Here is a 15,054-nt window from a genome sequence, read left to right as displayed (position 1 = left end):
TGTGCGGCGGGGTGGGGGTGGGGGGGAACAGGTGTCAGAAGCTGATTCATCTCACTGGTCCCATCCTCACCCCAACTTTCTCTTCACAGAACCCCCAGAATAAGACCTCCCCGTTCTCCGTGTCCCCAACTGGCCCTGGCACCAAGGTAAGCACCTGTCAGAGCAGCCAGGGGAAGGGGAGGGGGGTGCTCGGTGATGGGTGGCAGTTGCTTTTGGAAGTGTCCTACAGGCTGTCATGGGCCCAGGGCCGAAGGGGGCACCTAGCCCTGGTACCTTGGTGACAAAGCTCCTCCCACCCCTTCTCACCCTCGGGCTCCCGCCCCAGGCCTGTGACTCACCCGGGCTCCTTCCCCTTCCCTGGGGGGTGGGGGTGGCCAGGGAAATCCCCCCCAGAGCCCCAGGGCGATGAACAACAGGAAGCTGAGGGCCCGCCCCCATCCCAACTTCCCTGACTGAACTGGGGCCTGCCTCACCCCACCCTCTGCCCCCCAACACACACTCAGGGGGTGTGGGGTGTGGGGTGTGGGGTGGAGGGAATCAGGGAGAGGCAGACCCAGTGAGGATGGCTGGGGGACTGAACCGATGCTATAGGAGAGGACGGTGGGGAGGCCGGAAATGGCCAACCAGAGCAAATCCCAAATCCAGATGGGGCCCTTCCCGGGTATCTGGGGCCCAGGTCTCCATCGGCCAGTGGGTGGGGCAGCGGGCAGGTCCAGAGGCCTGAAGGCAGCACAGCAGGCAGGGGCGTGGGCAGGACTCCAGGTGGCAGAAGGATGGTGAGGGGCTGGGGGCTGCTCTGTGACTGTGGGAAATCACTTCCCCTCTCTGGGCTTCTCCGTTTCCTCTTCTCTAACGGGGTGAGGGAGTGGACAGTCAGATGAGGTGGCCTCTGCCGTCCCTCCACAGCTAGCATGCCCTGAGGACGCTCGGTGGGCAGGTGTCTTGTCCCGAGCGAGTTGGACAGGGCCCAGGGGAGAAGGTGTCCAGCTGGACCTCCCTCCCTCTGATCTCGGGTTTGGCTCTGACCTTGGCCTTCAGAGCGTGCATCTCCTCCACGCCCTCCTTCCTCAGCTGAATCTTTGCAGCCTGTCCTGCCCCATTGCAGCCCGGTTTCTCTGTGGTGAAATCAGTGGGCCCGGGGGTAGGAGGGGTTCTCGCTCCCCTTCCCAGGCCTGCGCCCTGGTCCCAGGGAAAGCTCAAGGCTGCCCCGCCCTGGGCCTCTGCCTCCCCCTCCATCTCTCCCTTCAGTCTTGTCCTAACTGCAGGCTTCACGCGCTCCCATCACGATTTCAGACAAATCCACACCCATCAGGTACAATTATTTACATCAGATCTTTGTTAATTGGCTCAATTTTTTAAAAAAACATTTTATTTGGGGGAATATGAAGCTGATACAAAAGTAGAAAGAACATAATGAAAATAACCTCCCAGGTGCCTATCAGTCAGCTTCGACAACCACCGACTCATGAACCGGCTTCTCTTTCAACCGCTGAAATAAACATTTTTTTAAATGGAAATTTCATGAATGGAAAACCAAAATCACTTGCCATGGAAATAAGTACAGTGATTGTTAAAATGTACCCAGAGACGCTTGCCTGCGTCTAAGGGCCTCAGCCTGAGGCCTGCCCTCGGTTAGCCGGGGACTTGGCCAACCTTGGGAGGCGTTGGAGCCGTCCTAGCCCCTGACGGAGACTTTCTTAAGAGAGCCGGCAAAATGAAAGCTCTGAAGGAGGACTAGTGTTCTCGCCATGGCTACCAATGCTGTGTGGGTTTTTAAAACTTTTTAACTGAAATATGACACACACATGATCCTCAGTGTACATACGACTGGCTTTTCACCAAAGCAAGACGCAAACACGACCAGACTTCCAGGAGCGCCCTCCTTCCCGCCAGGGACTCAGCCACAGCCCGGCTTTTCATACTCACTGTTGTTTCATGCTGCACCCTGTACCGCTAAAACTTTCCGACATTTGTACTTGGGGGCACGCCACTCACCCTCTGTTATTTGGCGGCCTGGCTTTCCATGAGGAGGGTTTCTGTCTGTCAGTCACAGTCTGCATTCCAGACGCCATGCCTCTGCCAAGCTGCTGTGTCCCTTTCCTGCGGACCTTTTTCTGGGACATTGGGCAGCAGTGTGTGATTCATCAAGCCGTTGTCCTCCCCCACCTCCCACCCCAGGCGAGCCCACCGTCGTCTGGCTATTTGTGTAGGAGAGGAAGGAGGCCAGGGCCGCTTTATGCTGGTCTGCCCTAGGTGTTTTTTTTGTTGTTAATTCTCACCCGAGGACACATTTTCCATTGATTTTTAGAGGGGGGGGGGAGAAACATCAATGTGAGAGAGACACATCAATTGGTTGCCTCCCTCAGGCACCCCAACTGGGGCTGGGTATTGAACCTGCAACCCAGGTACATGCCCTTGACCGGGAATCAAACCCGAGACCCTTCAGTGAGTGGGCCGACGCTCTAACCACTGAGCAACCGGCCAGGGCTGCCCTATGCTTTTGGTGCGAGGTGCCTCCACATCCTACGGAGAAATGAGGAGGAGCTGAGGGGCCCTGGGAGTGCAGGCTGCCAGCTGGCAGCGCCTGGGCCACCTCGGGCTGCAGGTGTGTTTTCCTTGTCCGGCAGCGTTCTTGCTTTAGATTTTATTATTTTTTAAAAATATATTTTTATTGATTTTAGAGAGGAAGAGAGAGGGAGAGGGAGACAGAAGCATCAATGATGAGAGACAATCATTGATTGGCTGCCTCCTGCACGCTCCCTACTAGGTATCGAGCCTGCAACCTGGGCATGTGCCCTTTACCAGAATTGAACCTGGGACCCTTCAGTCCACAGGCCAACACTCTATCCACTGAGCAACACCGGCTAGGGCTGTGCTTTAGATTTTAAAATCTGCCGCTGGCAGGAGCAGAGTAGGAGGTGGGCAGACCTGCCCTGTGGGTAGATGGGCGGGCAATCCCTTCAGCCCACCCATCATCCTCTGCCCACCTCACCCGTTTGTGCTGTCTACATTTGAATTTGTGACCCATGTTCTAAAGCTGTGGGGGGTTGATTTTTTACTACCCTTAGGCCCTTTCTTCCAATAAAATCTTACTCCACTGGGCAAATAAGAGATGCACCTGTGTCTGAGGCAGATGAGGGCTGTGGGACCCAGACCCCCTCATTTGAGATCCCAGGGCCCCTGGCATCATTTCTCATTTTACAAACAGGGAAATTGGCTCCCAAGAGGGGAAAAGTGCTCTTCAAAGGTGGCCCTCCTCTGTGGGGAGTGTGGGTGCAGGGGTGTGGCAGCTCATCTGACTGATGAGGAAACAGGCCAGAGGGTGGTGGCCTGAGCACCCAGCCGGTCAGGGCAGGGTCTGGCCTCCTTACCCCCGTCCATTCCTCCTGTGACGGCTGGAGGCTGCTGTTGCCACACTCGTGCCCTCTCTTTGGTTCGCAGGTGGGCATTCTCTCTGGCCTCCACTTAACATTCTGGGGTCCCGGACCCTGCCTCTCTCCCCCCCAGATCAAGGCTGAAGACCCCAGTGGTGACTCAGCCCCAGCAGCACCCCCGCCCCCCCAGCCGGCTCAGCCACATCTGCCCCAGGCCCAGCTCATGCTGACGGGCAGCCAGCTCGCCGGGGTAAGTACTCGGGGAGGACGGGCCAGGGGCACAGGCCAGTCGCCTCCATCTGTTACGGGACCGTGGCCTGGGTGTCCCTCCAGGGCCACGGCCACTCTCTGCCGCCTGCCTCTTGCCCTCCTCTGCCTCCTGGAAGACTTGCCCCCTCACCTGTTTGGCTCGGGTACTAACCTCTCTCTGCCTTCTCTGCTCTTCCCCATGCCCTCCTGTGCCCCCGCTGCCCCACCCGCCCCACAGCTCACGGCGCTGATGCCAGCTCAGCAGCAGCTCCTCCTGCAGCAAGCGCAGGCCCAGCTCCTGGCCGCCGCCGTGCAACAGTCCAATGCTGCTGCTGCTGCCGCTGCCGCCTCCTCCACCTCCTCTTCCTCTTCTTCCTCCTCCTCCTCTGCCTCCTCCTCGACCTCGCAGCCCCCAGCCTCCTCTGGGGGAGGCGACCTGCCACCACCACAGCCTGCCAGCCAGCCCCCTGGGACCCCACAGCTCACCCTGTCCCAGCCCATCCAGCTCACAGCACAGGTAAGGGCAGCCCGGGAGCCCAGTCCCCCAGTGGAGGACCCGCAGGGGTGTGCAGGGGCTGACTGGGCCTTGTGGCCTCGTTCCCACCAACAACCACATGCCAGGCAGTTCCCGGCAGCCCTAGGAAGCCTTGGCAGATGCTGCCCCGTCTCTCAGAGGGCAGCGAGGCTCAGAGAGGGCACGTCCTCCACAGGATGGAAGGCCCGGCTAAGCGCTTCCTATGCGTCTGGCTGGGGGTCCCAGCCGTCTGGGAGGCTGGCAGGGAGGCCAGGAGGCACCCATGGACGGTACCTGTGTGGGTGCAAATCCAAAGGCTGAGAATCAGAATTAGGGCCTCCCATTGGATCCCCAGCTCGGCCGGTGAATGAATCGCTCTTTCAGAAAAGGGGCTTGTGATCTCTGAGTTAGGAAGTCCTGCATCCTTTCTCCCCATTCTGGAGACTTCCGGACAAATCCTGTTTGGATTTGTGGGCTGTGTTGCTTTCCTAGGACAACATGACAAAGTTCCCAAACCCGTGGCTTCAAACAACATAAAGTATTATCTCAGACCAGAAGCCCCAAGTCAAGGTGTCGGCAGGCTGCGTTCCCTGGAGGCTCCAGGGAGAATGGCTCTTTGTTCCTAGCGGGGGGGGGGGGGGGGCATTGCGGAAATCCTTGGTGTCTTGTAGGTGGGTTGCTCCAATCTCTCCCTCCACCATCTTCTTTCTGTGGGTGTCTCTCTCTGTATCCAAAGTCCCCCATCTTATAAGGACACCAATCATTAGACGAGGGACCACCCCAATGACCTCATTTTAACTTGACGACATCTGCACAGACCCTGTTTTCAAGGAAGGTCATATTCACAGGCCACGGGTTAGGACGTCCAACGTATCTTTTTTGGGGACACAATTCAACCCATGACTGTGGCCAACAGAGTTGCCTAAGGATCATCAGTGGGAGCAGAGTGGGAGCTGGGCAGACCTCCCCTCCCGCTGGGCCTGCTCTGTCCGACCACATCGGCACGTCGCCCTTCTGGGCTAATGCCTGGTGTCTGGAAGCATTTGAGTCTCCGGCCCGTGTTCCCAGGTGGTGGAGGTCCTGAGAAGTCTAAGGCAGGGAGTCCCTTAGCCCCGGGCTTCCCACGAGGACTGCTCTGCAGACGGCTTTCTCTCTCCCCACCCCTTCACGGAACCCCGGGCAGGTGCTGCTGTGCCAGGGCACTGTCCAGTGCCCATGAGGCCGTTCCCTTAACAGGTTGTGCCTCCCATGGGCCTCTCCACTGCTGACCAGCATGCCCATCTGAGACTGTCCTTCACCCTGAGCTGGTGTCTGCCTCCTTAGAGCTCCTGCCTCTGGGCCTGGTTCCCCAGGAACCCACAGAGCCATCCATGGCCACGGCTCCATAACGGCTCTTCCAGACGTAGCCTCCCAATGCTGGGCTCGCCATGGTGACCATAACCAGAGCCTGTTCGGTGCTGCCTTGGTGCCAGGCACCGTGCTAATGTGACCGCCTTGAATCCACAAATCACCACGGCCGAGGCTCTGAGGGGCAAAGCCAGGTGCCTGCCCTAGGTCGCACTGTGAGCATGAGTGGCAGAGCGGCCGGGGGGTCCAGGGTTCTAACCACAGGATCTGGGGCTGCTGCTTTTAGCTGTCCTTCAAGGGACATGTGTCTTGCTCCCACCCCGGCCTCCAGACACCCCAGCAGCAGGCGTTCCATCTCCTCGGAGCACACACGGCCCTTCACAGAACAACCCGGAGGCTCAGGGCTCTGCACTAGGTCTTGACTCTTGGTGTCCTTGCTCTTGTCCTTCTTCCCACCTGGAAGTCAGCTTCCTCCCTTTCCCCGAACAGCTCCTCGTCCTCCTTCAAGCCCCAGCTCGGGGGTCCCACCTCCAGGAAGTTTTCAGTGGCGTTTGCTTTCCTGTCTCTTGCCTCCTCCTCGGGGGTCCACAGCCCAGGCCTCTCCTTCTGATCGCCAGGCTGTGTCCCAGGACGGAAGGAACAAAGATGACAGGAGTAAGGAAGGCAGGGCAGCCTCGTGCAGACACCCCTTGTGTTGATGCACCCCTAGAACCGCGTCCCCCAGGCTCCCAGTGGACCCCGCAGTGGGCTGACCCGTCACCTGCCATCCCACCAGGCCCGCTTCTCAAGGCCTCCTGAACCCCACGCTGCCAAGCGCTTTCCTCTCGCTCCTCCCACGCCCGCTTCCCTCAGCTCTCACCTTCCCCTGTCCGTCTTCTGCTAGTGCAAAGCTGGGCCAAGTTCGTTTTCTGGGAGTTCTGTCGCCCGTGACCTCTTTCCACAACAGACAAACGGGTATTCTGTTCCCTGGTCTGCCGCACCACGCTGGGCCCGGGCTGTGGGGAGGACCAGGCTCCTCCTGCCCTGGCTGTCCACGCGCGCGGCTGGCCCCTCTCCAGCCTGTGTCTCATGCCCACAATTCCACGTTCCATGCCACTCAACTCTGTCCTGTGATCACGTCACGGACATCTCCCAGCCTCCCGGGTGACTCACACCCAGCCTGGCCCCCGAGGGCTCCCATCTTGTAGGGAAACAGACACACCGATGAACCACTAGGAAATGTTATGGAAATACTAGGAAAGTCAAATCACCCGTGACCCCACCACTTTAAAAGGATAACAAGTAGGAAGGGAAAGTCCCCTCTAAGGCCAGCTTCCAGTGTCGGTGAGACCACTGGGCAGGATCCTCCCTGCGTTCTCCTAGCTTATACAGACACAGGGACGATTACCACACACTTTTATAACTTGTGTGTCCAGCGCTCGGCACGATGCCTGCCACCGAGGGGGCCGCACGGGTGTTTGCTGAATCAATGAGGGATGTTTTGCTGCAGCTTTTCAATCGAGTAGAGCAGACAGCTCCCCAGGGGAGTCATTCAGAACATCTGGGGTAGGCAGAGGCACTGATTGAAAATTTACATGAACGGTTAAAACATCATTTTGTACTTGAAGAGTGGAAAAAAAAAATCCCTATTTTCGTAATATGACCGTGGCAAATAGAGCGTGACAAAAATCTTTTAGGCGGGCAGGGCCTAGTGAATAAAGGTTTCCCAGAGAAACCTACTGGGTGTGGTGGGAAGAGAAAGGTGGCCACCTCTGTGTGCGGGAGTCAGGGAAGCTGCCAGTGGCGGCGGTCCCTGCGCCAAGGTGGGGCGAATAGAGTTTACCAGGTGGATGAGCTGAAGGAAGGGATTCTGGGCCGTGGGAATGGGGAGTTCTAAGAGAGCAGGGTGGGCTCGGGGCCGGGAGTGGGAGCCAGAGTTGGAAGACAGTGAAGGATGAGCTGGGAGCGGGTATCAGCCGGGCCACTCAGGCAGCTGAAAAGAAAAGGGAATATTTGGCTCATGTCACTGAAAAGGCCCAGCCTGCAACGCCAGGCCCGCCCCCGGAAGATCTCCCTGTTGGTTCTGGGGCGGGCAAAATGGGTGCCAGAACTGAGACTGGCAGCCACCTGCCCAGGGAGGTAGCACACCCAGTGGCCAGCTTTGAGTCTGTGGCCCCACTCCTGAGATCGGGGTTAGCCGAACCTGGACCGTGTGACCTGAGAGTGGGGCAGAGCAAGCCCCCAAAAGGAAGAGATGGGTCCAATTGCTTGAAGAACGGGTAGCGGGTGCCAGGCCAGCCAAACCACCCACCTGGAGGGTGTTGTCAGTGCACCCACAGGCCCAGGGGCCCAGGAGCAGGGCCGAGGCGCGCCGGTCCCTCCACAGTTCCTGGGGCGGGATCTGCTGTGGCACTTTAGCATGAGGCAGCAGGGGTGTAACACACAATCCACGTGGCTTTCCTTCCTGTTGAGTGGTTCTCTGTGCTGTGATGTTCTGTCCCAATCGCTGGCACTTCCTGGGCTCCCTGTGCCAGGGCCAGCCTCCAGGGGCCATTGGTGCACAGAAGAGCCCGTGCTAGAGACAGGCACCTGTTCACGCCACCCCACCTCCCACTTTTACAGCTTCTCCTAGTGGAGTGGCTGGAAAAAAATCACAGTCATTTACTGGTATTCATTCAACTCACACTCATTGAGCACCATGTGTATGCCAGGTGCCCATTCACGGCCCAGAGGGGACAGCTGTGAACAAGGCAGAGGTGGCTGCCCGTGAGGACCTTATGTTCTAGCGGGGAGACAGACAGTAAACAAGTAAACAAACCAGCAAAACGAGACTGTTTTAGAGTAAGTGTAATGAAGAAAATGAAACTGGGTGGTGCCGTAGAGGAAGGAAGCCACTTTTAATAGGGCAGTCAGGAAAGGTTTCACTGCGAAGGTGGCCTGTGAGAGCCGAGGCCGGAATGAGTCAGCCCCCAAGAAGCCGGGGGGAGAGCTTAGGAAAAGGCAATGGCAAGTGCAAAGGTCCTGAGGCAGAAACCAGCCTGACTTGTTCCCGGCACAGAGGAAGGTGGTATGGCTGGAGCAAAGAGAGTGAGTGGAAGACAAATAAGAGGTGATGGAGAGGCAGGCAGGACCAGGTGTCTCAGGGCCTTCTAGGGCCCAGCCCGATCAAGAAATTCAAAATGAATGATCAGTGTGATGGGAAACTATTGGGGTTTTTAAAATAGGTGAGTGGCATGACCCAACTGACCCTTGAAAAAGCTCTCTCCAAGTGCTGTGGGGAGAATGGACTGTGGAGGACGGGAGTGGAAGCGAGGAGCCCAGTCCTTGCAGGCATCCAGGTGGGAGATGCGGGCGACGGTGGGTGGCCAGGGGGTATGGTTCGGATAGGTCAAGGGTGACTCCTGGGACTTTGGCTTCAGCATCTGTGTGGTGGTCAGGGGCTTTTCTGAGATGGGCAAGATGGGGGGAACTGGGTGTTTTGGAGGGCTGGGGCAGGGACCAGGAGTTTTGCTTTGGACCTGGTAGGGTGTGAAGAGTCTTAGCCATCCAGGGAGAGGCACCCAATAGGCAGACGGATATGTGAGGCTGGAGCTCAGTGGAGAGTCTGTGTGGGGACTGGAAGTTGTGAGTCGTCACAACATAATTTATGTGGAATCAATAGCCAGACGGGGCTTCCGCCCTCGAGAGCTTGTGGGGTGACATGAGGGGGTGACATGAGGGTGCAGGGGTAGCAAATGGTCATGCTGGAGGACTGTGTTGAGGTTTCCAAAATGCTCCGTGGATAATAATAATCCTCAGGCCTCAGGTCTAACTCGCAGGTGGAGGGTTAGACATTATTACCCCCATTCTGTAGATGAGAACACTGAGTCCCTGAGAGAGAAATGACTCAGCGATGATGACTGCCATTTAGGGAGGACCACATGAGTGAACAAGGACCAGCCTAAACATTCTACACATGGTGCCTCATTTAATTCCTTTCACGGCCCCTTGAGGTCAGAATTGTTGAGGCGTCACCTGAGGAAACTGGGTCTTAAAGAGGGAAGGTGCCCACGGTCCCAGGTGTGTAAGGAACAGAGTCAGGTTTCTGGGTATCTCCAGAGCCGTCTTCCCAGGACACCTTGCATCGTCGCCCTATACACTTAAGGAGGCCGAGGCCCAGAGAGACTTGGCTTTCCCCTAAGTCACACAGCAAGAAGCAGGCAAGAGGGCCCAAGGTTCTCAGTGGAAGGGACCCTGGCACCCCTCTAGTCTACCCTCTGCACTGTTCTGGCAGGTGGGGTGCAGTTTCACCCAGGTGGCCCCCAGACGGTGCTCACTGCCTTGCCAGGCAGCCCCTTCCACCACTGGGCAGACTACACACGCTCCTACTCATTTAGAGCACAATCCATCACAACATAATTTATGAAGCCTCCTGAGCCCACCCCTTCCTGTCCTTCCTACTCTGGACTTAACTCGACACCGTCCACATCTTAGAACTGGTCATAATTTGTCAGATGAGGGGTGGCCAATGAGGGGTGAGGGTGCCTTCCCTGTGCGTGGAGGTGAAGCACTGCACCCAGGCCGGGTACAGTTTAGAACTGGTCATAATTTGTCAGATGAGGGGTGGCCAGTGAGGGGTGGAGGTGAAGCGCTGCACCCAGGCCGGGTACAGCGGCCGCTCTGGGCCCAGGCCTCCTCTAGTTCCTTCCTCCCACGTGGAACCAAGCCAGATGGGAAAATGAGCAGTTACACTCCAGGTTACCCATGTGTCATACAAACCATGTGTCTCGGTCTTTTTGCCTCCAGTCTGTGGCCATGATCCCTGCTGCCGCAAAGCACAGTCTTCCCCAAACACCATCAGTCCTAAGTTTTACCTCATTTATTCGCTGAAAATTCACTGATGGCCTGTTAGGTGCCTGCACTGGGCTGAGGGTGATCATAATACCGCAACGAGCAAGAAGGACCTCTGCCCTTCTCGGCATTGATGGGGTGTGCTAGCCCTCTGTGCTAGTCTTTCTCCCTTGTTAGGTTCTGAGCAGATGATACACAAAACATCCCTGGCTTGGGCCCTTCCCGCCACGGGCATCTCTGAGCTTTAACTTTCCTACCATCTGACTCGATGGTAATGCGCCCCCAAGTGGCTTCGGATCGCATGCTCTCTCTGGATTGTGGAGAAATGGGGCCACCTACTGGCCAACCCCAGTCCTGAATCAGCTCACTGTTCACCCAGAATCATCTCTTTCTCCTTCTTTAATTCCTTTAGTCAACAAACTTTGTGAACATCCTCCATGTCCAGGCGCCTTTCTACCTGGGGATACAATGAGGAACAAGGCAGACAAGTCTGTGCTCTCATGGAGCTGGCACCCTCTCTAGTTGGGGAGACAGACAGGAGGCTGACCGTTGCTATGAAGGAAAGAACAGAACGTAATGGACTGGAGAGTGACTGAGGGAAAGGAAGACTCCTTATCAGAGTGGTGGCCAGGGAGACCTCCCTGAGGAGGAGGCATTTGATAGAGACTTGAGTGACGAGGAGGGGCCAGGCATGTGCAGACCAAGAAGGAACGGAAGGTACAAAGCAGCAGCATGTGCAAAGGCCCTGAGGCAGAGACTTCTTTCTGGGTTCAGTAACAGGAAGGAGACCGGTGTGGCTGGATTAGAGTTAGGGAGAGAGGAAGTCAGGGAGGTGAGGAAGGAGAGGCAAGCAGGGGGCTGGCTCATGAAGGGCCACGACAAGGAGTTAGATTCTATTACAGATGTGATGAAACCCAAAGGAGGTTTTCTAGCTCGATTAATATTTTAGAGCAGGAACCTGGATTCCACAGACCACCCCTCAAGGGGTCTGTGGGTAGAATTTGGGGGGGGGGCGTCCATGAACTTGGAATTATGTCTCGATTTTTGCTATCCTTTGACCAAAAACCTAGTATTTCCTCCTATCTTGAATGTAGGCAACAAACCACAATGGAACAACAGTACTTGGGCTTTGTCACCAATGGAATGCACAGCTGTTTCCATATTCTGTACAGTTGTTGCAGATCTCTTAAAATACTGTTTTCACTCACTATGGCTTTGAGATGACAGTGATCATCAGACCTTTGCTTGATCTTAAATAATAATGTGCTAATTAAAGAAGCCCATAGATTACAATTAGCACAATTCAAAATGCTTTTGATGACTGTACTTCAATATAATTTATTTCACTTTAAATCTGAGTAATGGTGGTTAAGTTTTTCCTTTGGACTCCACTGTGAGACCCCACTACAAATTTTGATTCATCTTCTCCATCCTTTTCCACTTCCTGCTGATTCAGAAAGAAATCTGTACACACACTCTTTTGGGCTTTTGGAGAGAAAAGGGGGTTTTCATTGAGTGTCAAGCTTGGGAAAGACAGAAGTTAAATATTTTAATCAATAAGCTACGGGTTATAGGGAATTGGAAAATACTAGTAATAAGACTTTATTCCTATTCTTATTTGATTCAATTCAATGGGCATTTAATGGGGCCTTACCAGGCCCTGTTAGGTTTTAGGGCTGCAAGGAGAATGCGACGCCTCTGCTCCTGGAGTTTCATTCTGGCAGAGGAAGAGTGTATGTAAGCAAATGCAATGCATTGTGAGAAATGCCTAGTGGAGCAGGGTAGGTACAGTTTTGTGGGGTGTGACACTTATGTAATTTGCAGGACCTTTTAGAGAAAAAGAAGACAAAATTATTAGACCAAAATTAGGTATGGGGTCTTGGAAGTGTCCATTGTAAATGGGGTGGGGGGCTGAAACCCAGCTTCCCTCATTTACATGTAGGGTCAGCCCATGCAGATGGGAGACAGCCGTGCAGGTATTATAGATGGGGGTCGAGAAAGGGAAGTCAGAATAGACACGGTTTCAAAGGATAGAGCGTTAGGACTCCACACCCCTTAAGCTATAGTCTTGGATGATTAGCAGCAGGAGTGAGAAAGGTGAAAGGTCGGAGCATCCGGAAACTCCGTCCACTTTCCAAAGCACATGGAGGAAATAGAGGCCATGGCAGGTGGACAGGAACCTTGTAATGTGACAAGACAAATGGTTGGAAAAGCAGAGATGCTGGGCAGAAGTGACTGTTCAATATTTATGTCTTTATTTGGACTAACTAAATGTTCAGGAGGTACAGAGGGTTTATGGTGTTGCCAGTTTCTGGTATAGTTTTCTAGATCTAATCCATGCATACCCAAGCAGATACCTAGATATGCTTTTTTAAAAAACACAGACAGTAGCACACAGTACCCACTGTTCTGCCTCTTGAGCTTTCTACTCAACCGGACAGCTTGGAGATGGTTTCATTTCAGGGCACAAAGGGCATCGTTATGTTTCATGGCGGCATAATATTTCATTGTAAAGCTCCACCCTGATGGACTCCCTTGTCCCCTACTGCTGCACGCTCAGCTCGTCCCCACTCTTTTGCTAAATGCCACTTGCTACAGGGAATATCCTTCTAGAGACATCATTGTGCCCAAGTTTGAGTGTAGCCCTGGCCGGTGTGCTCAGTGGTTAGAGCATTGGCCCATGCACTAAAGGGTCATGGGTTCAATCCCTAACTCTTCTCTTTCTCCTTCTTTAATTCCTTTAGTCAACAAGGTCTTAAAAAAAAAAAGGCCTTTGCACATGCTGCTGCTTTGTACCTTCCGTTCCTTCTTGGTCTGCACATGCCTGGCCCCTCCTCGTCACTCAAGTCTCTATCAAATGCCTCCTCCTCAGGGAGGTCTCCCTGGCCACCACTCTGATAAGGAGTCTTCCTTTCCCTCAGTCACTCTCCAGTCCATTACGTTCTGTTATGAACAGAGTATGTGTCAAGGGCACATACCTGGGTTGCAGATAGGTTCGATCCCCATTCCTGGTCAGGGCACCTACAGGAGGCAACCAATCAATGTGTCGTCTCTTTCACACTGATGTTTCTTTCTCTTTCTCTCTCCTCCTCCTCCCTTCCATTCTAAATATCAGTGGAAAAAATTTCCTCAGGTAAGAATTAACCAAAAATAGGGTATGTGCAATTGTCTCCTGGCCAGTGTAGCTCAGTTGGTTGGAGCGTTGTCCCATATACCAAAAGGTCCTGGGTTCCATTCCCTGTCAGGGCACATACCCAGGTTGCAGGAGGCAGCTGATTTATGCTTCTCTCTCACATTGATGTTTCTCCCTCTCCCTTCCTTTCTCTCTAAAATCAATAAAAACAAACAAAAAAACCACAAAAAATAAAATCAATAAAAACATATCCTCAGGTGAGGATTAAATATTTTTTAAGGTATATGCATTTGTAATTTTGATAGACATTGCCAAATTACCTCTCTCCAGTGGTGTGCAAGTGTTGCTCTCACACCCTAACAGAGCATGTCAGGCACTGTTATCTTTGCTGATCTGATAGGTAAAAAGAGTACCCCAGTGCGGCTGTGGCTGTGTTTATCTTCTTGGGAGTGAATTGGAATGTCTTTTCATTCAGAGCTGTTTGTATTTGCTTTGCTGGGCAGTCACCAGACCTGTCTGTTGACCAGATTATTGCTGGGTCATTAGGTTTTTTTCTTATTGATTTTGAATCGCTGTTCATATATTAGAGAAATAAGCACTTAGCTTCGAGTTCCTTTTATTTGCCCCCAGTGGTTCACGTCCTGAGACATTAAGTTGGGAGGAATCGAGGGTATGTGTCATGCCCTCAGTTTCTCAGAGGGGAAAAAATATTGTAACTGTAAGTAATATACAGGGTGGGGAAAAGTAGGTTTACAGTTGTGTGTATGGAAAATAATACAATGATTAGTAAATAATAATACAAGAGTAAACTCTGGCATACTCACAACTGTAAACCTACTTTTGTCCCGCCCTGTAACTTGCAACTATACATAAAAGTTGCTAAGTAAATTATGAAACTTCAGTCTTGATTCATTTAACAAATAAATGTGGAGCACCTACTGGGTGCCAGGTGCTGTTTGAGGTACTGAGATTACAGCGGTGACCAAAACAGTCAAGGTCACGCTCTCCTGGGGATGGTGTACCAGTGAGGAAGATGCACCATGAGGGAGTAAATAGGAGAAATATCTATATATGTAAAAGGTTGTGTCTGTACATCCGACCAGTAGCTATGATGCGCACTGACCACCAGGGGTCAGACACTCCACGAAGGAGCTGCCATGACGCTCACTGGCCATTAAAAAAACAAAAACAAAACAGCACCACGGACCTGGAGCCAACAAACCAACACTCAGCTTCCCCCAAGTGGGACACAGGCTCCACCACCACCCCAGAGCGATACTTCACCAAATCGCAGCCAGTGCTGCCAAGACCCCATGGCGCAATATGCGGCCCACAGCCCAGCCCAGCCCAGACAGGGTCACTGTCGGTGCCGGGTAATGATGTCACGTAGCAACACCTGGCTTCCTCTCCCTTGCAACTAGCCTCCTTGGAGTTTCTTCAGCCCAGGAACCCGACTTGCTTTATAGCCAGGTGCAAACATTTTACAGTTTAACCAAATGTCTGTGAAGCGTTTTCCCGTGCCTCATCTCATTTGATCCTCACAGAAGTCCTGGAGTAGGTAGATAGGAGACTCGGTAGAATCCTATTTCTTTTCATTAGCCAGAAAACGAAGATTTAGAAAGTTTAGA

The 15,054-nt window shown here is 53.7% G+C and overlaps 1 protein-coding gene across 6 annotated transcripts in view; it reads left to right on the top strand.

The window, feature by feature from the left end:
* Positions 1 to 15,054, top strand: part of POU2F2 (POU class 2 homeobox 2) — a 59,854-nt gene that overhangs the window by 35,232 nt on the left and 9,568 nt on the right. For 4 of the 6 annotated variants that reach the window (XM_014531455.1, XM_014531452.1, XM_014531454.1 and 1 more), the window contains exons 4-5: positions 90 to 146; positions 3,508 to 3,624. In XM_014531455.1, the coding sequence (XP_014386941.1) occupies positions 90 to 146; positions 3,508 to 3,624 (174 nt within the window). Of the gene's footprint in view, positions 1 to 89; positions 147 to 3,507; positions 3,625 to 3,861; positions 4,141 to 15,054 lie in introns of all 6 variants that reach the window. The other 2 variants (XM_014531450.1, XM_014531453.1) reach the window with 1 other exon arrangement.

Source organism: Myotis brandtii, unplaced genomic scaffold, assembly GCF_000412655.1.
Source record: "Myotis brandtii unplaced genomic scaffold, ASM41265v1 scaffold803, whole genome shotgun sequence".
Taxonomy (NCBI): Eukaryota; Metazoa; Chordata; class Mammalia; order Chiroptera; family Vespertilionidae; genus Myotis; species Myotis brandtii.
Note: the sequence above shows the minus strand (reverse complement) of the source record. Positions and strands in the feature narration are given on the sequence as shown.